This window comes from Carcharhinus amblyrhynchos, chromosome 11, assembly GCF_965287045.1.
Source record: "Carcharhinus amblyrhynchos chromosome 11, sCarAmb.v2.hapA, whole genome shotgun sequence".
Taxonomy (NCBI): domain Eukaryota; kingdom Metazoa; phylum Chordata; class Chondrichthyes; order Carcharhiniformes; family Carcharhinidae; genus Carcharhinus; species Carcharhinus amblyrhynchos.
In genome coordinates, this window is record NC_137334.1 from 40065533 (window position 1) to 40090908 (window position 25376).

At 42.6% G+C, this 25376-nt stretch overlaps 1 protein-coding gene across 1 annotated transcript in view; it reads left to right on the forward strand.

Annotated features, from left to right (window-relative positions):
- LOC145350199 (zinc finger protein 385B-like) overlaps window positions 1–25376 on the forward strand; it is a 266767-nt gene that overhangs the window by 60292 nt on the left and 181099 nt on the right. Inside the window, exon 3 of the mRNA XM_080199263.1 lies at window positions 21507–21806. Coding sequence (XP_080055389.1) covers window positions 21507–21806 — 300 coding nt within the window. The remainder of the gene's footprint in view (window positions 1–21506; window positions 21807–25376) is intronic.

Genomic DNA, 25376 nt, shown 5'->3' on the forward strand with positions numbered 1-25376 from the left:
TGGCTAGGCCACAGGAGACAGAGAGTAGTAGTGGAAGGTCTGTCACCAGTGGTGTGCCGCAGGGCTCAGTACTGGGACCTCCTCTTCGTAATATATATTAACGACTTGGAAGAGGGTGTACGTGGTGTGACCAGCAAATTTGCAGATGACACCAAGATGGCAGGATTGGCGGATAGTGAGGAAGATTGTCAGGTGACACAGCAGGATATAGATAGGCTAGTATGCTGGGCAGATAGATGGCAGATGGCATTTAATCCTGACAAATGCGAGGTGATCATTTTGGAAGGAATAATGCAGGGAGGAGTTACATGATAAAAGGTAGACCGATTAAGAGTATAGAAATGCAGAGGGACTTGGGAGTGCAAGTGCACAAGTCTCTGAAGGTGGCAACCCAGGTGGAGAAGGTTGCGAAGAAAGCTTATGGAATGCTAGTCTTTATAGGAAGGGTATAGAGTATAAGAGCTGGCGTCTAATGCTTCAGTTGTACAGAACGTTGGTTAGGCCGCATTTGGAGTACTGCGTCCAGTTCTGGTCACCTTACTACCGGAAGGACATGGAGACCCTGGAGAGAGTGCAGAGGAGGTTTACCAGGATGCTGCCTGGTATGGAAGGACTGGGATATGAGGAAAGATTGGGTAAACTGGGGCTTTTCTCCTTAGAAAGACGGAGATTAAGGGGGGATCTGATAGAGGTGTATAAAATAATGAAAGGTATTGATAGAGTCAACAGTGGCAGGCTTTTTCCTAGATTGGAGACAAAAATCACAAGGGGTCATGCGCTAAGAGTGAGGGGGGAGAATTATAATATGGATACTAGAGGGAGGTTTTTCATACAGAGGGTCGTGGGGGTATGGAATGCGCTACCAAGTAAGGTGGTTGAGGCAGGCACGCTGGACTTGTTTAAAGTTTACTTAGATAGGCACATGAGTGACACAAGGATGGAGGGTTATAGGTGACAGTTTTAAAAAGGGTCAGAGCCTCGGGTCGATACTGGAAATGTAATACCACATGTTAATGTTTTGTCTCTTTTAATCCGCAGGTGTGTCGGTCCACCTTGTTGTCAAACGAGGGGCATGCACACGGTGGGTCGTGCATGGGCTGCTCTTGGATGTTTCGAGAGTGGCCTAGTACTTCGCGTCGTGTTGTGTGCTTAAACCTGGACCAGCAGATGGGCACCACAACAGCTCAGTGACTATCACTGCTAGCTGTGCAGATACATGGATTTGGGCCGGTGTCTGTAGGAGTTTGCGCATTCTCCCTGTGGTTGCGTGGGTTTCCTCCGGGTGCTCCGGTTTCCTCCCACACCCCAAAGATGTGCTTTTAGGCTGATTGGTGTACCAAATTGAGCCTACACTATTCTCCCCTGAATCTGGTTACAATAGGGGTACCATTAGCATACACACAGGGCAAGGTAGGTGTAGGAAAATGCTTTGTTAAGATGGCAGCGCGGGCTCGTTGGGCCGAAGGGCCTGTTTCTCGTGCTGGGTTGTTCTTTGTTCTACCTGTGGAGGTTAAAATCCAGCCTGATATCAACCATGCAATTCTTCCTGTTATTGTTTTTTTGTTATGAATTTAAGATCCTGGAGTAAAGGATGCATGAAGTATTCATAAGTTTGTGCTACACTATAAAGTTAATAGAATGTGAAAAGCTTACGCATCTTGATAGACAACCATCATCATTTATCTTGATCTAGTTGATCTGTGCTACAATTATAGCACATAGATCAGTATAAAATGACAGGCATTGTAAATATCATCCCACCACTCATTCATCTCTGAAGGATTATCAACTTGAAAGATAGTGATGAGGTTTAATCCAAGTCCCATTTGCTGGAGCAAAAATGCAACTTCAGCCAGTATCTTTAAGTACCTACAGGCTGGATTGCAGCCTACGTTGTATCCTTTGCCTTTAACTTTCATACGGTTGGTTTCATATCAAAACTTCATATTGGACCAGAATATAAACTATGATTAATATTTAATGATGCTTGAATATATTTTATAATCTTCAAAATAGACATATGGACATTCTGGATTTTTGACAGAGCTCTGTGCAGCAGATTAATAACAGTCTGAGAGGATTTAAATGTTAAATGATCGTTTCTGAGGAATGAAATTGGAAGTTGATTAATCCTGCTGGTTTCTTTGAAATTGTGTACGTAATGTAAAATGACAACAATGAAATATGGAAACAACATTAATAAATGTGACAATTTTATTGTGCTATTGTACTAACTCAAAGGAATGGAAGTGCTCACATAAGCTTTATATTCCATGCAATTCTGTGTAATATAAAGGTTTTTTTTTCTGGGAGGGGTGAAATGCCTGATTTGCTTTAGAAGCGATAATGAGTAGGAGCAATATACTTTACAGATGGGCAGTAAGCTGTAACTGGGAATAAAGGAGCTTAAGATAAATAAAGGAAATTGTTTATATGCCCATTCTTCAGTTGGTGCCTCAGTCTTCAACTCTGCCCTCTTGCATCTATTATTCATTCACAATTTCAAGATCTTTAAGTTGTAGCTCCAAAAAAGCTCTTCAACACTAGAACCTGGTTAAGCTACAGGACACTTCTTTTTGCTACAATGGCTGCTGATGTGTTTTTCCAATTTTCCAAAGGCAAATGATTGCAGACTCTCTGGGGAAAATTAGTGTTGGATGAGGAAAGTTGCTTAAAAATCAAATTTAAAGGGATAGGAACAATTAAAAGGGAGTATCATAATAGAGTAATAATGTTCTTAAAAGCACTTGAAAACCCTCCAAGATATTTGAGTGTTCACGCAACTTTGCCAAGGCTGTAGGTGCTTGGGATTGAGAAGGCAGTCAATAATTAAGAGGAAGGAAACCCAAGGTGTAGCTGAATCATTAGCAGATGGCTCAGCAGCACTGCACATTATTCCTTCCTGTTTGGCTGCTAAGTGGAAATGATGTTCCATGGAGTGGTTGGAAGGAGAAATGTTCAATCTGCCAATTGTCCTGATCATATTGAATCTTAATAAATATATGAAAACAAAATGTTGCAGATAGTGGAGATCTGCCGTAAAAATAAAATTCTGGAAAACCTCAGTAGACCTTGCTGCATGTATGGAGAGAGAAACAGAGTTAACATTTTGAGTCCAATAAGGCTTGTTTGGAATTGAAAAGAGGGAGGAGGGTGATGGATTTTGTGTTGTTGAAAATGACTGGACAGGAAGTAGAACAAAGAAAAGGTTAGCATAAGGTAGAGGTAGGGGAGGGTTTAAATAACAAAGATTTAATGGAGAAAAAGGCCAAGAAAGTGGTCATGGTGCCATGAAAGTCTCATAGCATGATTTGTCTCTTTCCAGTGCAGAAGGAGGCCATTGGCCCATTAAGTCTGCACTGACTGTCTGACAGAGTATCTTCCCCAGGCACACTCCACTGACTATCCCTGTAGCCCCACACATTTGCCATGGCTACTCCACCCAACTTACACACCTTTGGACAGCAGAGGGCAATTTTAGCATGGCCAATTCACCAAATAGTTGTTAATAACAGAATAAAGCATTGTCTGAAAGCAAAGTAGAATGTGTGAAAAGCAGAATGAGGGTAGGTGCTTTCTAAGAGCCAAACACGAGAATAAGACACACAGACACTTGGAGGTGTGGGGGGTGGGGGGATGAAATTAAAACACATACGTAAATATATGATGGATGCAAGGAGCAGAATATTGGAAAATGTTAATGACATCCTCCATGATCCCAGGATAGCTCAAAAAACTTCATAATCAAACAAGTATATTTTAAAATGGCATGTCCATTATAACATGGGGAAATGTGGCAGCCAGTTTACACAAAATAAGGTTGCACCACCAGCAATGAGATAAAGAGTTAGGGAGAGAGCAGAAACTGAAAGCATAAAAGCAGCTCGAAGATAACAGGCAAGAGACCATATTACTTAATGTGCATAGTACAATATGACTCCGCAAATGCTCTAGTAAATTTTGCCATGTGTGTAATTTATGACTTCCAGCCTCATTTTATTGTAGTGGAATTGTTAAAAGATCAGATGAGCTTTGAGACTAAAAGGATTTAATTTAATTAGTAAAGAAAACGATCAAAAGAACAAATTAAATAAAAGTTCATTTCATGAGCAATTTAGCTCTGTCTTTCTGCACAATGTGAGCATTGCCATTTGATTGATGTGCCTGGTTAGATTATTGGCATTTATTGCAATTGTGTGGTTCCATCTTAATTATTATCTGCTAAGGTAAATTTTAGACAAAGCATCCATCAGTCATTGTTTCTGGAGCGACTACTCTTCCCCATTCATGTTTCAATGGTCAATGTGCAGTTAAGTTGTTATGGCTCTAGTGCATTTATCAGAGGCATTGTAACATTGGAAAAATATCCATTAAAAATGAAGGAAATATTGGTTGCAATGCTTGTTGTTATCTTTCCTAAGCAGGATTAAAACTAACATATTACATTTTTGAAAAAGATTAAGGCTGATCTCAACTATTGTTAAGCCTGATAACTTCAAAATATTGATTTTTCATCTGATCTCGAAATATGAGTTTTAAGCAAAAATTAAAACCTTGACCACAATATCCAGAATGAAACTTCTCTTAAAAAGGGGAAAAAAAACCGAATCGCATTCAAAATCTATTTTTCCATTAAATTTGAAACGTTAGATTTGATTTATTATTATTACATGTATTAATATACAGTGAAAAGTAATGTTTCTTGTGTGCTCTACAGACAAAGCATACCGTTCATAGAGAAGGAAAGGAAAAAATTCAGAATGTAGTGTTACAGTCATATCTAGGATGTAGAGAAAGATCAACCTAATATGAGGTAGGTCCATTCAAAAGGAGTTGTTATTGAGTCGGTTGATGCGTTGTCCTCAGACTTCTGTTTTTTTTCCCCCAATGGAACAAGTTAGAAAAGAAGCGCATTGGGTCCTTGATTATGCTGGCTGTTTATCTGAGGTAGCAGGAAGTGTAGACAGAGTCAGTGGATGGGGGGGGCTGGTTTGCGTGATGGACTGGGTTTCGTTCATGACCCTTCGTAGCTTCTTGCAGTGTTGGACAGAGTAAGAGCCATACCAAGCTATGATACAATCAGAAAGAATTATTTCTATGCTGCATCTGTGAAAGTTGGTGAGAGTTGTAGTGGACATGCCAAATTTCCTTTTGCCTCCTGAAAGTTTGATAATTAAACTGTAATGTTAAACTACCACCTATCGACTAGCTTTCAATCCAAGTACACAGAGCTGACATGGTCTCAGTGGGCCGAATGACCTCTTCCTGTTCCGTAACCATTCCATGATTCTATGACTACAGTAAGCAGAGAAGGTGATTGTAAATATTGAAATTGTGCACAGAAATATTTAGATGTAGCACACTTAAAAAGATCTTTCCAGTCTAGTTGCATTTTGAGGAATTATGTTTTTCTTTCCAAAATTATATGGTTTGTTTGAAATCAGATATTAATCTTTATAATTACTATTTTGTTGGAAGAACACTGACAGGATGACCTTTCTTTTAGCAGACTCAACTTGTTCTGGGTAACAGATGGAAGCAGTTTGATTCTCTTACTGTCCTGGGGAGAAAGGACAAAATTAAGTGTTGCAAGGAACTGTCATTGTCCTCTGTGTCCCTGCAGAGCTCGTACTTCAAATGCATCATTCCATTCAGTGTGTTCAGCCAGGTTGTCAAGTCCTCTTTGCATCAGGGTATTTATTGCACATTTACAATGTCAAGAAAGGCATGCTCAGAATCAGTTTTCTCAATGGAAAATCGTGTCTTTATGGTCACGAGTTCACGCAATGTTTTTGGGTCTGCTTTTCTCATTTTGAAATTGTTGTAAACATACTGGTATTTTTTTAAAAAGATGTCAGTGGACCTAACTCCTTACTTTGACCAACAACTTGCATTCAGCACCTTTTTCATAGAAACAGCCCAAGGTGTGTTACAGCCAGCAGAAAAAATAAAACGAATAGTGAAGGCTGGGGCTCAATGATAGAACACTGACCTCTGAGTGTTTGTGGCTTCAAGTCCCATTCATACAGGATGACTGTCATTTTAAACTAACACCCCCTGCCTTCTCACTCTGATGGATGTAAAAGATTCCATTACACTTTTTTGAGGAAGAACAGGTTAAAATAGTTATTAGGCCATTTGCAAAGACCACTTGTGGGACCTTGCTATGGGCACATTCGCTGCTGCAGTTGCTCCCTTAATTCAGATATTGAAAAACAAAGAACATGTGAAGGGGGAGATCTAAAAACTGTCTTTGGAAGTTAATGTGAAAAAGGCATATTAAGTTGAAAGGTGACAATTTGATTTTCAAATTTAGAAGTTAAATAACACCATTAATGTTGGGTTTCTTTTTACTCTACAAAGTTTATTTTGTCTAGCAATTAACCTATTCAAGTAGTATAGAGGCAAATTACTCTGGATGTCGGAAATCCTAAATAAAAACAGAAAATGCTGAAAATACTCAGGAGTCTGGCAGCATCTGAGGAAAGAGAAACGGTTAACATTTCAAGACAATGTCCTCACCAGAAATGAAATAACATTATTTTATCAGAATAGTTAAATGGTAAACTAGAGCTATCAGGGATCATCTGTTTGCATGTCCTGTGTCACAGACGAGTAAACTTCCTTGGGTTCCTGAAGTTCAAAACTCCATGAAGTTGAGCAATTGAAACATAATTCACAATTTAAGGCTTGATGTCCCAACGTCATGGTCCATTGAATCATTTAACCTGTCCATTGCATCGTGTTTAATTGTTTAATGCAGCTGGACTGCCAAATGATTAAAATATTAAGTATTAAAATCACTCAATAAAAAATACTCATTATTTTCAATTTACACATTAAGGGTGGAATTTTGCTTAATAATTTCTTGACACAATCTTACGATCTTGTCCTGCCTGTTGTTTGACAAGGCATGGTGGTAAAGATTGCGCGTGGAGTGATATTTCATTTTCACCCAGTACTCATCTCACCAGCCACTTTGTCCAGATGTGAACAGCTTTGCTCCCAAAATGCGCAAAATATCAATTTGCGTGTATTTCAATATAATTAGTGAGTGTGGTATGCAATTGTCCCCTCCCACTTACGTTAACTATCTTGTTGGTCAGACGTCACATTGTTGAGAGTTACAGTTGCTCTGTGTAACTGACTATCAGGCACATCAGTGACGAAGGCGAGGAGGTGAGTATCACTGAGCAACAACCTCCGGGAGGTAGGGGTGTCTCGGCCAAGGCCATGGTGCAGTGCTCTGGGAAAGCTTGTGTCGGTCTGGGGTTCCAATAGTTGAGGGTCGGCGCTGGCTTGGGGCTCATGTTGGGCACATTCTCCCTGTCCACTGAACGATCCCTGAGGGGTTGCATATGAGGTCAAACCCCCAACCCCATTGACATTGCCATGGTTATCCTATGATCTGGCTGCTGGCTCTCTGGCTGACTGGCGACATTCCAGCCCAGGCCCCACTAACAGAACAAAGCACAGGCTGCTCCAATTAAGGGAGTTCTACAGATGTTGACACAGCTCCTCACACTGCATGCACTCTGCATTGCTGCCTTTTTTGTGCTAGCCAGAAGGGTGCTCCTCAACTGTCTGTCAACTGCAAACCATTCCTGTAAGCCATTGCACCAGACACCCAGGTGGGTGCATCTATGCCAATGCTTCAAGGGTTCCCAATTGGGATGTCCACACAACTTCCTGTATGCTCTCTCTGTCTCCCCATGGTGAGGGTGAGTGACTGTTGCCAATCTGTTGAAGTGGAGCATGGCACCAGGGATGGTGTTGGGTTGCCACCATCCACTTTCAATGGGACATGGGCTGCTGGGAGAGAGTATGGGGCCTGGGATGCTGGAGCCTGGTGCTCCCTTGAGCGCTCCCCCGCGCTCACTTCCTCGCGCTTGCACCCTCATACTCGCACCCCTGCGCTCCTACCCCCGCGCTCACTCCTTTTCATTCTTTCACGTGTGCTCTCTCTTGCTCTCATGCTTGCTCTCCTGCGCTCCCTCTCTCTCGCGCCCTCCCTCTCTCTCGCGCCCTCCCTCTCTCTCGCGCCCTCCCTCTCTCTCGCGCCCTCCCTCTCTCTCGCGCCCTCCCTCTCTCTCGCGCCCTCCCTCTCTCTCGCGCCCTCCCTCTCTCTCGCGCCCTCCCTCTCTCTCGCGCCCTCCCTCTCTCTCGCGCCCTCCCTCTCTCTCGCGCCCTCCCTCTCTCTCGCGCCCTCCCTCTCTCTCGCGCCCTCCCTCTCTCTCGCGCCCTCCCTCTCTCTCGCGCCCTCCCTCTCTCTCGCGCCCTCCCTCTCTCTCGCGCCCTCCCTCTCTCTCGCGCCCTCCCTCTCTCTCGCGCCCTCCCTCTCTCTCGCGCCCTCCCTCTCTCTCGCGCCCTCCCTCTCTCTCGCGCCCTCCCTCTCTCTCGCGCCCTCCCTCTCTCTCGCGCCCTCCCTCTCTCTCGCGCCCTCCCTCTCTCTCGCGCCCTCCCTCTCTCTCGCGCCCTCCCTCTCTCTCGCGCCCTCCCTCTCTCTCGCGCCCTCCCTCTCTCTCGCGCCCTCCCTCTCTCTCGCGCCCTCCCTCTCTCTCGCGCCCTCCCTCTCTCTCGCGCCCTCCCTCTCTCTCGCGCCCTCCCTCTCTCTCGCGCCCTCCCTCTCTCTCGCGCCCTCCCTCTCATTCTCTCTCTCACACTCTCTATCTCATGTTTTCTCTCACTCTCATGTGCTCGCTCTCTCTCTCTTTCTCTCATGTTCTGTCTCTCTCTTGGGTGCACTCGCTCCCTCACATGCACTCTCGCTCACTGTGTCACAAGTTCTCACTCGCTTTCTCATGCGCTCTCGCTCTCATGCTGTTCTCTTGTGTGCACGTGCTCCCGCGCTCCCTTGTGTGCACGCGCTCTCGTGCCCTTTGTCGTGTACGTGCTGTGATTGTCCCCACATCATGGGAAGAAAGAATCAGGTTTTTAGACAATAGGCATTAAAACAATGACAGAATTATTAGCAAAGAGTTAAATGATTCTTAAAAGAAGATGAGAAACTTTCAAGCAAATAGGTTACACACAAGTGAACGCAGTCAGTGAATTAAACATAATTATGATTTAAAACATATTTGCTGATATTGTAAATGTATTTTAAATATTGTATGATTATTGTTCACTTCAGCCGCAGACAAGTTACCACAAGGCGTGGTGGTCAAGGTGAATAGTTCAGAACCAAAACCTTGGGAATCCTATAGTTAGCAAAATTCATATCAGAAAGTTTCACACGCGGGAACACAAATTGCAACTTTATAAATAGGCGTATTCATTGTCCAGACTCGGGATTGAAATGTGCCCGGATGTGAGATCACATGTCTCTCCAGTTTGGCAATGATCCGGTGGGACCATTCACTTTGTCCTCTATTGTGAGTGTCGAGAATAAACTGGCAACGGGGAAATGACTTTAGCCAAGGTGGAAGATAGCGTCTGGATTTCATGGACAAATGAGATATCATGAGGCTGGATGGTAAAATTCAATTGGCTGAGGTCCATCACAGATTATTACTGATATATATATATTAGAGATGATTGATTTTAAGCTAATGTAAGGCAGGATTGATTGGTAAGAAGCACTGGCTTTGTGAGTCTTGTATTGTTTTTGAGTTTGACCGTAGTGGTCACCTCGGGTACCCCAACAATAACCCCCTGCCCCCCAAGCAAAGATGGATTTTGGCATGGAGCCAGTAGACACGATGGTTATTCTTGTGGCTGCTATTGTGAAGGAGGAGGAGGAAGCCATCCACCCACTGCAAGGCCAGCTCGGGCCAGAGGCTGCAGCGGGAGGATGGAGGCTGCAGGTCATAGGCAGGAGGCTGGTGCCCATTCCCTGAGGAGGGGGCCAGGGCATAGAGGAGATGGAGACCCTGGCAGTTCAGGACATGTATGTCTTTTGAAGAGATGACGGATGCCGTGTGCTGCCATGGGTTCCGGCTTAGCCAGGAGACAATGTGGCACTGGTGTCAAGGTCTCATGGACTTGGCACCTCGAGGGACAGGGGGACACCCGCTCCCGGTGGTGGTGAAGGCTACAGCGACCCTAAACATTTGCACAACTCGGTCCTTCCAGACCACTAGTGGGGATGTCCTTGTGATCTCCTAGCTCTCAGTCCACAAATGTGTCCGTGAAGTGATGTATGTCCTGTATGCCTGGGCGGGCCAGGCCCAACAGGAAGCCTAGGCTGTAGGCATTTCCACCATTGCCCTGGCATGCTGAATATGCAGGGGGCTATCGATTGCACACATGTCACCCTGTGGTCCTGGAAAGCACTGCGTTTCGTAAACAGGAAGGAGTTCTCCTCCCTGAACATGCAGATCAGGCAGCATGCATGATAGCTTCATTCTCTAGAGTCTGACACCTCCGGCTTGTGGGGGCTACCCGCTGAGCGCGTGGCTAATGACTACAGTGAGAAAGCCTGAGAACAATGCAGAGTACCGTTATGATGTGGATTGTATACTCCGTGGGCTGAAGGGCCTTTCCCACACAGACCAATGCTCTGAGCCTCTCGGTACAGTCGGGGTAAGTTCATCATATGGAAGGTGAATCACAGATCCCTTAGCCCCAGCTGTGGGATTTGTGAAACTAACAGTACAATAACCTGAGTTGGTGATATTTAACAGTGCAATAGAACAGGTGTGTGTGAAACGTCTCACTGCCAAGGTGGGGGGGGCAAAGCAGCCATACTGGCAGAAACAGCCGTGCAGGACTCACTGACTACATATTAATATAGTCAATCCTTTGCTAATATGTTTTGCGTCTTTCCTGTGCCTTGCAAAGCTGCTCTCATTGGCAAAACAGGGCCGGGCAGATAGCAAATTGATTTGCACCCAGCAGACTTTTGGCCTGGCACACTATCTTCCTGGCTCGTCACACTGGCCGACCCGTGCAGTGAGCCGGTAAAATTGCACCCATCATGATGGGTTATGAATGGCCATGAGCATTTTCTTCAGTAAGAGCATACAAAATCTAAGGATGTCTTAGGAATGTTTTGACATCATTATGAACTTGATTAGAAGGTATCAAATGTGACCTTTAATTTACTGCATTTGAGATGAAGGAAATTGCACACTTGCAGTTACAGAAGGCTCTGCATAGAATTGAAGAAAGAAGAAGTCTAGCTGGAGGGTGAGTTATTGTACTCTGTTTTGCTGCACCTCCAAGTGGTTAATTTATGAACAGCATTGGCAGAGTTTTAGCAAGATCTGATGATGTTTGTCCAAATCCAAAACAAGCCTCACTAACATGAATTTGAACTGATAAATCAATTGTACTGTGTTAAAATGATCATTCATTTTCATGAATTTATCTTGTGTCAACTGAAATGTTATAGTGTTGTTACTTCACCTTTGTTACCACCTGTGGATCAGTTTCTAACTTCCATGTTTATGAAGATCTCCCAAGGGGAGATCAAGTCTCGTATGAAACATTATCTGCCATGTAAAAAATTAAGCACTGTGCAACAGAAATTCTTTGGTCCAAGGTGTGTCAGCAGGGTGATTAGTGCACAATGTCACTTGAGTCCAAATGCTGCAGTAATTTCAGTGCGGGCAAATATGTGACTAAATGTGGAAATGGAGATGTTCCATTTGTAGGTGCACTGCCCACCCATTCGCTTTGTCAAAGCAGTATCTCGCTGTCCAGCTCACTATTCAAATATATTGAGTAGCATGAAGTTTCTGCATTTGCAGTATGAACTTGAAACTTAAGTTGTCATTTCATATCTAAATACCATTTTAACAATGTGTGAAGTGTTTATTGCCAGCAGGCAATCTTTCAGGCATTGAAAATGGATAGTGTAGTATGTCCTGGAGAAATCCAGAAGATCGCAGTAGAACGAGGAGAGGATTGGACAGTCCCCCATTTATGACAATAGCTGCTGTAGTCTTGTAATTATTTAAAGGTCAAGTCTGTTAATGAGGGTGGTTTAAAAAATTAATGAATAGGTCAGTGAGTGGTTGGGTGAGGGAAGGGTGGGCAAGGTAAATGGCCAGGGTCTGATAGGTAATTGGGTGGTCGGTTGTGGAGATACCCAGGTGTTAGACCTGATTGGACATTTCCTGGTCACCATGTTTGTTCCAAGTCTCTAACTCTAGCTCGATTAGGCGCAGGCTCCCAGGCAGCAGGGAATTGCACATTGTAAGTTTAAACTTCCAGGACAATTACATCTGAACATCAGGACTGCCACAAGATCCTGACTTGCTTTTTCTGTTACACGTCTATTTTCCAACAATCTGGAGACTGGAGATTTAGGCTCATTTGTTGCAGATATAGATTCTCAGTCTTTCAGGTCTTAATTTTTTTTTATTTTTCCTTTCTGCCTTTTTTTTCTCCTTACTTAATTAATTCATTCTTTCTTTCTTTCCCTCTCTATCTTTTGTAACTGGTTTGATGCTGAATTCACCATTCTAACTCGTATTTTTTCATTCAGATCTTGTACAATTCACTTTGCAATCCTTCAATCCTGTTAAGGAGATATGGCGTTGCTTTTCCTATTTACAGGGATCTGGGATGCAGATGAAGGTCTGACCGGAATCTTCCACATGCCCAATTCACCGTAGTGCCAGTGGGAAACTGAACTTTACTGAGACTCTCTCCTACTCAAATCTTTCTCTGGCATTACACAATGCTAACCATTGTGCTACTTGTTGCTTGTTCTTTCTCATTCACACCTTATACCCAGCTTGGCTCCCAATGTTTTTCTCTTTTTATTTTGCTGTCTGTCTCTCTTGCACATTATTTTAATGAAATGTTTTGCTGAGATGAATTTTCTTAATCTGTTTGTAATGCAAGAGTGATCATGTCAATTGACCATCAAATATAAATGAAGTAGGGAAAGGGTTAATGAATTTAATGCATTTTTGTACCTAGCATGTAAGACAAACATAATACTTCCTCATGGCTGATCTCCTCAAGCTTATACAGCTCCTAGTATCAATATAAATTATTTATTCATATTTTCCTTACTTGTTCACGTCTTTCATTCTTTAACTTTCATTTCCAAGAAGACAGATAGTCAGATGTGAATGTTACTTTGCAGACATTGCAAACCTTACCTGTTTGTGCGAACTGAACATCGTTAAACAGCTGCAGCTGGTACATTGCGATAACGGCTTTTTGACAGGAGGAGTCCTGCTGGAACAGCCACAACTGCCCAAGTAACCTTAAGGAAGGAGATGCCGATGCCTGTGGAAGTGTTGTGGGCCGTGATCGGACCGAAGATTATATCGTGACTGCAGCTGCCAGATGGACTGAGAGTCCTGGTTGAGTCTGGGGGTTACATCGTGACTGAAGTCCTAACCGGAATCGGGAGTTTGCATCGTGACTGATACTGAGACTCATGATGTATAAGTACCCACTTGTATTTGTGTTCAATGAGAAGCCTGGTAACCCACTGTTAGGGCCAGGTGCTTTTTACCTACAACATAAAAATAGTTTTCTACAGCAGTAAGTATCATAGAATCCCTTCAGTGCAGAAAGAGGCCATTCAGCCCATCAAGCCAACAGCAACAACACTCCCATCCAGGCCCTATCCATCATAACCACATGTGTTTACCCTGCTGATCTCCCTGACACTAAGGAGTAATTTAGCATGGCCTATCAACCTAATTTGCACATTTTTGGAGTGTGGAAGGAAATTGGAGCACCCAGAGGAAACTCATGCAGACACAGGGAGAATGTGCAAACTCCACACAGACAATTACCAAGAAATTGAACCCAGGTCCCTGGTGCTGTGTGACAGCAGTGCGAACCAATGTGCTGCCTTCAAAGTACCTGTAAAATTGTAACAGGGATACACTGCATCCTTACTGAATTAAAAACATCACTTGTCACAGTATTTGTGGGATTGTAATTTTAAGAATTAATTGCTGAAGTGCTTTACTGTAGTATAGATTGCGTCCTAGTGCCTGCTGGTTCATGTGTAAAGCTTTTTTTGGATTACATTTAAATTAATTCAACTAAAAATCTCAAATCAATGGTTTCCTTGGGCTTGCCTGGGACCATGAGGCTATTTAATCATAATCAAATTCATGTCATATGTGAAGCACTTGTGTAACACTGGAGAAAGATTTGAGTAGAAGAATGTCTCAATAAAGTCATACTTGTTGAATTGAAAATTTATACAGTGCTTAGCAAAATGAACCATATAATCCACTTGACATTGTGAAGATTTTAAGGCATTTTAGAATCAGTAGAAGTTTGTTACAGAACAGATTTTTTCACATTCCTTTTGCTTCAGAAGAGCACCAAGTGAGATAGTGATAAGCCCATAGGCTTCCCCTAAGGGAAACACTCTAAAATTTGAGCTAAAATGAAGGGCTCAAGGAGATAATTGGCAGTGGAGAAGAGATCAATAATTATCTCTGCTTTTTCTGGTAGTCCTGCATGACAGGAAGAATGAGGCCAGAAGATGCTTAACATGGTCTAGCCATATCCCTTGATGATGACTTAAATCATTTATGTTGTAGATATATTCAGTTTTGCTTTCCTTGGACTTGAGTGAGCTTTATAGGACACCACATGATCTGCAGTGAATCAAAAAGGCAGATCATTACCACCTTTTCAAGGGCAACTGGTGATAGGCAATTAATGTCATCCTTGCCAGGAATGCCCAAAATTCTTCAGCCTGATTTGTTAATGAATGAGGAAAAATTGACTGGTGATATCGAAACTTTATGTACTTAATCCTTATTGTCGTTGAAGAATATGCATGGACACACTGATTTCCAGAGAAATGTACCTAACTGGCTACTGGAAGGTAAATGCTCTGTCACACAAAACGTTTAAGTTAAACACTACAGCCTAAAGCATAGCAACTAGAGCATAAATGATAATGCAAAAGGAAAATACAAGAATTCTGGAAATCTGAAATAAAACTGAAATCACATGAAATAGCCAACAGGTCTTGCAGTATCTGTGGATAGAGAAACAGAAATGTTTCCGGTCTTATAACCTTTCATCATAATTCTGTTAATAATAAATCTAGTAAATAGAAGTGCAGAAAGGACACATTTAAAGTAGGGAATTGCTGTTTGCAAGTGAGAAATTTCCAAAGACTGCTGCCTGGTGGGTGATTTTTAAGAGCAACTCAACCATGGTTCAGTGTGCAAGATGATGGCATTTTATTTAAGAAATTAAGATCGTCACTGTGGTGCTTTTGTGATGCTCAAATGAACCGGGAACAGTGTCAGTTCTCTTACCTTGTTTGTCCTTGTGAGATCATTAAATATTTTTCTGTGCTTGTCGCGCATTCAGAGGTTGAGAGAGAAGCCACTCTGCTAGTACATACAGTATTAGCAATCCTTTTCATTAGTTTTTCTTCCAATGAGTGCAGTAGTTGGGGTCTCCTTGCATTCATCTTGTCCAAAAGGGTCTAGGGGTTTGTGACAATGAATTTTCAGTACATAAGAAAAATTAGTCAAAAGTGAAATTGATGTTTTAATGGATACTACCATTAATAAGTATTTTGTAATTTTTATAAATATACAGGCTGATAGTTTTGGTCTCTTATTGATAAAATGTCTATGGGCTTCTCAGGCATTTTAAAAAAAAAATGCCATCCTTTTAAAGTAGTCTTGTAAAAGCAGAAAAATCCTCAGGCAAGAAATCAATTTAGTTGCACTTTGTGACAAAATCTGAAGAAAATGAATATCAGAGTGGCATGGTAGCGCAGTGGTTAGCACTGCTGCTTCACAGCTCCAGGGTCCTGGGTTCGATTCCCGGCTTGAGTCACTGTCTGTGTGGAGTTTGCACATTCTCCTCGTGTCTGCGTGGGTTTCCTTGGGTGCTCAGGTTTCCTCCCACAGTCCAAAAATATGCAGGTTAGGTTAATTGGCCATACTGAAATTGCCTTGAGTGTCCTTAGATGTATAGGTAAGAGGGATTACTGGGTAAATATGTAGGAACGTGGGGGTAGGGCCTGGGCGGGATTGTGGTCGGTGCGGACTCGGTGGGCTGAATGGCCTCTTTCTGTACTGTAGGGATTCTAAGTCTAAGTCTCATCACTTACCCAGTCATGCTCCAAACAGTTGTTCTGCTTTGAGTCACTGCAGATTTTCGTATCCTGCAGTCAGAGGTTTATTCCCACCCATCTCCACACACACACACACACACACACACCGGTGCTTCATTTGCATTTTAGACTGCATCAGTTCTTTTGCAATGATGTCCTGAATAAAAGATGGAAAAGAACTTGAAGGACAATCTTGGGCTGAAATATGGTTAACTGACAATAACACTGCAGTTGACTTTGGATTAGATAAGACTCTGCACAATATTGTAAGAGCAAGATAGATTGCCTAGCCTTTGGCCGTCTATTCATCACCCTAGTTGTGTGGATGCCAACCTGCTTAACTACTCTCTTGTGCTCATCTGTAATCCTTTTGTCATCAATTTTCACTCTCTCCTACCTTGGCTAGTTGCCTTTGTATGCCCCCAGTCTTTAATTCTTTTAAAACAACTGTTTTTGAATATGAGCATTTTGGCAAAGGACCTATCCCTAATTGCCCTTAAAAAGGTGATGGTGAGTTGCTTCTTGAATCACTTCAGACTGAGCTCACTGAACTCCAAGGAAAACAAATCTGAGCATATCGAGTTTATAGTTGATGTATTCAGCCATCACTGCATATGGCTTTAAAGTGTGGGACAGAAACATTTTCATTTACACTTCATAGACATGGAAACCAATCAAATTTTTTTTCTCTACAAAAAGCTGATTGTAGATCAAGTCATGTAAGATGATAAGGAACAGACATGGAACATTAGCTAAATTTCTGACTGACAATTTGCTAATGACTAGGTTATAAACCTTGTGATCATGAATGCAGCGGTGGGAAATCCTTTCATCAATGGATTCTGCAAAATAAATCTCATGATGATTGATTTGATGTTGCAGATGATCTTAGCTGATTAACCAAACTGCAAATTGATAACTGCCTGGGTAAGAATGGTCCATACAAAGATTTTGCTTCCACTGGTTGGGGGTATACTCCTTGTCAATTGGTCTATGGGAGGAATTCCAAATTACCTTTGGGCTGTGTGATAGTCCTCTGCCCTAGAAGAGACTACAATTGCGAACATACAAAATAGGAGCAGAAGTAGGCCATTTGGCCGCTCAAGCATGCTCCACTCTTCAGTGAGATCATCGCTGATCTGTTTGAGTTGAGATCTACATTCCCATCTACCCCTGATAATCTTTGATTCCCTTGCCTAACAAGAATCTATCTATCTCTGCCTTAAACATATCCAATGGGCCCCCTTCACTGCCTTCTGAGGCAAAGAATTCCAAAGACACATCACTCTCTGAGAGGAAAAAAACTCCTCTGTCCTATAAGAGCAACCCCTAATTTTAAAACTAGTTCAGGATTCACCTGCAAGGGGAAGCATCCTTCCAACATCCACCTTGTCAATACCATTCGGGATCTTATATTCTTCAATCAAATCACCCCATCACCCTCCTAAACCGTGGAAACAAGCCCAGCCTTTCCAGCCTATCCTCATAAGACGACCTGCTCATTCTAAATATCAAAGTTGTAAACTTCCCCTGAACCACCTCCAACATATTTACATCCTTTCAGAAATAAGGAGACCAAAACTGCACACAATGTTTGAGATGCAGTCTTACCAATGTTTGTATAACTGAAACAGAGCACCCTTACTTTTACGTTTAATTCCTCTCATTATAAAGGATAGCATTCCATTAGTCATCTTGATTACATGCTACACATGCATACTAACATTTTATGACTCATGTATGAGAACACCTAATCCCTCCGCACCTTAGCAGGCATTCTTCATTCAAGTAATACTCTGCTTTTTTCATTCTTCCTACCAAAGTAAACAATATTTTCCCACATCTGCCAGATTTTTGCCTACTCTTTTAACCTATCTATATCGATCTGCAAATTCCTTATATTGTCTTCACAGTATACTTTCCTGCCTATCTTTGTGCTGTCTGCAAATGTATCTAGGGTTGAACTTATAGAGGTCTATGACATAATGAGGGGCACAGATAAAGTAGATTGTCAACATCTTTTCCCAAAGGTAGGGAAGTCTAAAACGAGAGGGCATAACTTTAAGATGGAGAGGAGAGAGATACAAAGCGGTTCAGAGGGGCAATTTTTTCATGATGTGGGTATGCCGGCGTTGGACTGGCGTAAACACAGTAAAAAGTCTGACAACACCAGGTTTTAGTCCAACCTATTTATTTGATAATATACTCACAAGCTTTCGGGGTTAGTCCCTTCGTCAGGTGAATGGAGAGTTCTGGCCTCAGACAGAGCATATAAAGCACAGACAGTTTAGAGATTACTGATTAGAATGCGAATCCTTACACCTAACCTGCTGTTCAAGACCTGAAGTGGCTGATAATGTGAGTGGAAGGAGCACTGATCACAGTTTAAAGAGATGTGTATTGTCTCCAGACAGTACAGTAAGTGAGGTTTTGCAAACCCAGGCAAGTCACGGGGGTTACAGATAGTGCGACATGAACCCAAGATCCCTGTTGAGACCGTCCTCATGTGTGCGGAACTTGGCTATCAGTCTCTGTTCAGCGACTCTGCGCTGTCGTGTGTCGTGAAGGCCGCCTTGGAGAATGCTTACCCGAAGGTCAGAGGCTGAATGCCCGTGACCACTGAAGTGTTCGCCAACAGGAAGGGAACAGTCTTGCCTGGTGACTGTCGAGCGATGTTCATTCATCCGTTGTCGTAGCGTCTGCATGGTCTCCCCAATGTACCATGCTTCGGGACATCCTTTCTTGCAACGTATCAGGTAGACAATGTTGGCCGAGTTGCAAGAGTATTTACCATGTACCTGGTGGACGGTATTCTCACGTGTGATGATGGTATCCGTGTCGATGATCCGGCATGTCTTGCAGAGGTTGCTGTGGCAGGGTTGTGTGGTATTGTGGTCACTGTTCTCCTAAAGGCTGGGTAGTTTGCTGCGAACAATGGTCTGTTTGAGGTTGTGTGGTTGTCTGAAAGCAAGAAGTGGGGGTGTGGGGATAGCCCTGGCGAGATGTTTGTCTTCATCAATGATATGTTGAAGACTCCGGAGAAGATGTCGTAGCTTCTCCGCTCCGGGGAAGTACTGGACGACGAAGGGTACTCTGTCCACTGTGTCCTGTGTTTGCCTTCTGAGGAGATCGGTGCGGTTTTTCGCTGTGGCGCATCGGAACTGCCGATCTATGAGTCGAGCACCATATCCTGTTCTTATGAGGGCATCTTTCAGGGTCTGCAGGTGTCTGTCACGATCCTCCTCATCTTCGTCGTCCAGTACTTCCCCGGAGCGGAGAAGCTACGACATCTTCTCCGGAGTCTTCAACATATCATTGATGAAGACAAACATCTCGCCAGGGCTATCCCCACACCCCCACTTCTTGCTTTCAGACAACCACACAACCTCAAACAGACCATTGTTCGCAGCAAACTACCCAGCCTTCAGGAGAACAGTGACCACAATACCACACAACCCTGCCACAGCAACCTCTGCAAGACATGCCAGATCAGCGACATGGATACCATCATCACACGTGAGAATACCGTCCACCAGGTACATGGTAAATACTCTTGCAACTCGGCCAACATTGTCTACCTGATACGTTGCAAGAAAGGATGTCCCGAAGCATGGTACATTGGGGAGACCATGCAGACGCTACGACAATGGATGAATGAACATCGCTCGACAGTCACCAGGCAAGACTGTTCCCTTCCTGTTGGCGAACACTTCAGTGGTCACGGGCATTCAGCCTCTGACCTTCAGGTAAGCATTCTCCAAGGCGGCCTTCACGACACACGACAGCGCAGAGTCGCTGAACAGAGACTGATAGCCAAGTTCCGCACACATGAGGACGGTCTCAACAGGGATCTTGGGTTCATGTCGCACTATCTGTAACCCCCGTGACTTGCCTGGGTTTGCAAAACCTCACTTACTGTACTGTCTGGAGACAATACACATCTCTTTAAACTGTGATCAGTGCTCCTTCCACTCACATTATCAGCCACTTCAGGTCTTGAACAGCAGGTTAGGTGTAAGGATTCGCATTCTAATCAGTAATCTCTAAACTGTCTGTGCTTTATATGCTCTGTCTGAGGCCAGAACTCTCCATTCACCTGACGAAGGGACTAACCCCGAAAGCTTGTGAGTATATTATCAAATAAATAGGTTGGACTAAAACCTGGTGTTGTCAGACTTTTTACTGCAATTTTTTCATACAGAGGTTGGTGAGTGTCTGGAATGAGTTGCCAGAGGTGGTAGTAGAGATGGTTACAATTTTGTCTTTTAGAAAGCATTTAGACAGTTACATGGGTAAGATTGGTATGGAGGGATATGGGCCAAACGTAAGCAATTGGGTTAGCTCAATGGTAAAAACAGGGTGGCATGGACAAGTTGGGTCGGAGGGTCTGTTTCCATGCTATAAACTTCTGTGATCTTGTGATCACTGCTGTCTATGGGGTGCTTTCACTCTGAAGTTATTAATTAGTCAGATCACACCAAATCTAATATAACCTGCTCTTTGGTTGGTTCCAGAACCTGCTGCTCGAAGAACAAGCAGAGAGTAACAAAACAGGATTTTGTTTCTTGACTTGTACGTCACAGGAAAGATTTATATATTTCCTTCTATAAAGTACATTATCACGTAGGAGTGTTCTGTAGAGAGTTGATCAGTAAAATCTTGAATGATGTTTGATTTTACTATATGGGTTTTTTTTGTTATGCTAATTGGAGTATAAATCCTTGGCCAGCTTAATGGGACATGTAGCAGCCATTTGATGGTAATTGTACAGTTTAATGTACACCTGTAAGAATCATTCTGACACAGACATTTCTGTCAGTGGCAAAGTGCTTGGTGTTTGTTCACCTAGCTGATGATTGTGCGGCGTTTCCTTGGACTTGTTAATGGAGATTTCCTCCAATTTGGCATCTGTTACAGCAAATCACCCACTGTGGTCTGATCTATGAACTGAGAAAGAATCCTCAATGAGCCTTGCACAGTCTAAACCAGGAGGTTTAAGGCAGAAATTATAAATTAAATTTAAGCATTGCACAGAAAAAGAAATTAAAGATTGGGAAATACGATTTAAAAAAAAAGGTGAAGGAAGCAGGATAAAAAAGACAGACGGGAAAAGTGGAAAGTAAGAATGTACCAGCCCTAATCTCTTCAGCCATCTTTACCGGGGAACTGATGAGTAGGCACACCTTGATCACATTGTGTTAGTTTCACTGCTAAATTCATCACTCAAGGGTTGCAGTAGAGCAACAGAATGTCTCTAACAGCAACTGCCAGATTTTTGAGTTTAGTTGTGCATGTGCAAACATTCAAAATTGCTGTCCAATTTATCATGTGATCAGTGAACGTTGATGGCCTCACTGCTGATATTACTCCAAAATCCAGGCGATTGTATTTAATAGTACACCTTAAATATTTAATCATAATAGTTTTTTAAAAAGTATCTAGGTTTTACATGATCTGATTGCCTAAATATCTTGTGTTTAAATTGCTGCAGGTATGAAGCGACCGCTGAGTCCTGAACATATTGCTGAAGATGTCACGATGAATTCGGCAGACCTTTACACTTACAATGATGGGAAGATACTAAGCAGTGAATACTTGGATTATCAGTTGAACATAGAGAAAAGAAAAATCCGACTAGCATTGTGTGAAGTGTGTAACATTCAGCTGAACTCGGCAGCGCAAGCTGAGATTCATTATAATGGGAGGTCTCACTTGAAGAGGATGAAACAAGTCAATGGCCACATTCCAGTTACTTCAGCACCGAACACCATTGTTACTAGCAGCAGCATAGGTATGTGTAATTACTTAATACGAATTGTCAGCATTGTGGCTGAAGTAATTCTCATTGTGTTATTTAGTGTATTCACTGGTAGTTTCTGTACTGTCCAGTCATATTTGATCTCTTGTTCAGTTGGTTAGTTCATAAACTAAAGTCAGAATATATTCAATCCGTATATTTTTCCTCTGTTGTAATCTTGGCTTTTGGACCTGTGGCTGTGCAGACAGTTCACCTGGTAAATCGGATGCTTTCGTAAGCTGTTTTTGAATTGCCCATTTATCTAACATGGGCCCATTGCGATTGAATGGTGGACTTGACCTGAAACCCTAGTTTTATACTGACAGTTATTAGAAAATTATCTTTGTGATGCTAAAACCAGCAGGGTTGCTGATTATGCCGTTGCTCCGTCCTGGATGCTGCTACATTTCTGAACTGTTGATGCTGCACAGGCCTAGGTTCGTGCTGTATTACAGAGATGAAGGCCCCGATTCTCCCAAGTGAAATCTAAGTACTGTTGCCAGCAGGAAAATCGGTACGTTTTTCACTGACATTGGCAGTGCTGCTGAGGGTGGGATTCAACGGCTTTAGAACTGAAAAGATTGTCCCCACTTGCATCACTCTGGGCCAAATGCGCCAGACGTGTGAGGCTCCCGAATTGGCGATCAGCTGTTCAGCTGACACTAGCTTCCTCCTTTTCCTTCTCTCAGAATAACTGAAGGAAGGATAAGCCAGTCTCACAATGCAGGAAGCATTTTATTAGATCTTTTATGAGAGCAATCTATTTGAATTGTAACTGTGGATTGACCTTTGACTGTCTCTACTGCAGCAAGAACGCAGCAAAAATAATTGAAGCCTGTATCTGAACTGCTCTCCAAAAATTTAGTTCATTGCAAGACTAATTAGATGTTCCACATCTCATATTTCATTGTTGTCTCATAAGCCAATGGCAGAATTATTTGGATGTCCTATTAGGAATGGTTCTTCTGAGGGACTGATTGGATGAAGTAAGGAGATTGGCTGGAGAATTTATGGGAAGTAATATTCAACCCATTGGATGTCTGTCAACTGAAAGATTCATTTTTCGGCCCTTGGCAGTAGCCCCAGAGATCATGGTATTGCTAATAGATAACATGTGCTGCATGTTTTAGAAGTTTTCTGCCTCCACACGGCTTCCCCACCACCCACTCTCTGGGTAAAATAATTTCCTAAGTAGAGAAGAAGCTGTTTTTGAGTTGGTTGGTACATGACCTCAGACTTTTGTATCTTTTTCCCAAAGCTCAGTACTTTTCACTGTATACTGATTGACAAAAATTTTTTGTTTCATTTTAATAATTTGAGGGTTAGGCTGTTGCCTCCCTATACCTTAAATCGAGAAAATCTAATATTCCCTCAGCAGCTGCATGTGATCTCCAGTTGCTCTTCATTCATTATTTTAGCTCTTTAAGTGCACATAGTTTACATGGACTGTAAGTTTAATTTCCTTATTTGAGGAACAGTGATGCCATCTGCAGGTTGCATTGTAACAGAATAGTGAAATAGCAGTGAATGCCTTGGAGCAGCAGCCAATGTTTGATGACTTTGCTCCGAAGGAGCAGCACAGACTACATAACAAGAGTGTCAAAGATGCTGACATTCACAACCACCTCAATCATTTGCAAAAAAAATTGCATTAATCATTCTTTGTCAGTACACAATCTTCTGTTAAAACTATTTGACATTGATGGGTGAATTGGCAGCAGAATCAAAGGCTCTGTTGCCTCGTCAAATTCTAATAATTAGCCTGTTCCTGCAAAATCAGCCAGGATTGTGGGAGGAAATTAGGAGCATGTTGGAATGGGCAGTTTGAACTCCTGCATGGTCCAAAATCTGCTGCAGTAGCAGCAGGAAGGAGCAGCTGTGTTCTGATGGAAGGTCCGTACCCAAACTTTTGAAATTTCTTTTTCATTTCAGGCACTTATCAATCTGTCGTGTATTTTGTCTATTTTCATTTTATTTCAGAATGTGAACGTTTTGATTTTATTTGCAGCTGGAGATAAAGAATGGGATTTTATGGCCTCACTCTAGCGAGACTGGAAATTCCCACCTGAGGTCAACGGGCATTTTCATTATCCGCCCCTCATGCGCTCTGATTCCATGGTGCGCGGGGCAGTAGAATTCCAGTGAAAATGTCTCAGCTTTTTAAAAAGCTTGGGCCTTTGTCACAAGGTTTTCCTGCAGCTTGATACAGGTTTCTTGTTCGGCAAGTGATTGTCATTAAATATTTTCGTAGAGGGTTGGAATATGATCCAAACTTCTTGGGTGGGATTTTCTGGCTGTTCCTGCTGGCGGAGTCATCCATCCCCACCAATGGTGAGCCCCTGGCATGGGTCCCCCAGCGACGAAGGATGTGGGCAACTGGAAACCCCATAGACAGCAGCGGAGCTGGAAGATCTCATCATCAACCCATTTAATGGAGGGCCATCTCTGCTGCCACAGAACACACTGTGTGGATGGGGGGAGCGGGTAGCGGGGAAGGCAGGTGGAAAATCCCCTTGTGGTGCCACTGTAATTATTTTCTAAATGAGAAGGATATATGCATGTTTTAGTTTTGACAATGAGGCAAATAATTACAATTGCGAAGTTTATAAGACTGTGTTTTAAACTTTGTTTATAATTTAAGGTAAAACAGAAATGCGCTGAAAAGGTTGGGGGGGTGGGGGGAAGCAGGGCGGGCAGGGGGGGGACGGACTTAGTGTGAGATTGTATAACTGCCCAGTAACGTCTAGTTGGTTTGGTTAACATGGGAACCCAAGCCAAGAGACTTGGGGGCAAGGCAGAGGGGAATGGCATCATTCGGGGAATAAATGCTGGATTAATTCATACTGCTAATAGCTGGTTCAAGACTCATCTGGCAACTGAGTCACTCAAAGTTCTGACTCAATGAAATGGGGAAAAATGAACTTGTTGGATTTATTCTTGGGAAAACTGTGTGGAGAGTGGGACTTAAATTACAACTGCTATGACATTTTCAGTTATGTGAAAAAGTTAGAGAGGATTTTTTCTGTAGCTTAGAGTATTCGTTGCCCACAAAGTAGCATTTAGTTGAAGTTGCTTTTGTTATTTTGTCACAGTAAAAGTCTTAAACTTGAAATCTCGTCTGGTGATCCTTCCAGTTGGTTGCTGGAACTTAAATCTCTTACAGTTTTGAGCTCTACGAGGTTTGTGGCAATTCCAGGGCACAAGATTTCGAAAGTACTGTTTTGAATGGATAAACTGGGAATATATTGAGTAATGATAGGAAGTTGGTATTTATGTTGACATTTTAGTGATTTTGGCCATTAGTGCAACACCTTGTTTCTCATTAATTTGTGCCCTTATTTTTTCCTTCTTAGTTTTGAACATTTCTTTTTTATTTCATTGTTATTTTGGCTGATTTCTCTATTTCTTCCATTATTATGGTCCATTAACTTGCTGAACTTATTTTTGGTGTTTCTGTTTCTCTTTTGCCATTGACTATTGTGCTTGAACTCTGCTGAAAAGCAGAGTGTGTGTCAATAACAGGCATACTTTTCCAACACACACAGTTTCTTGTGTGTTCTTCCT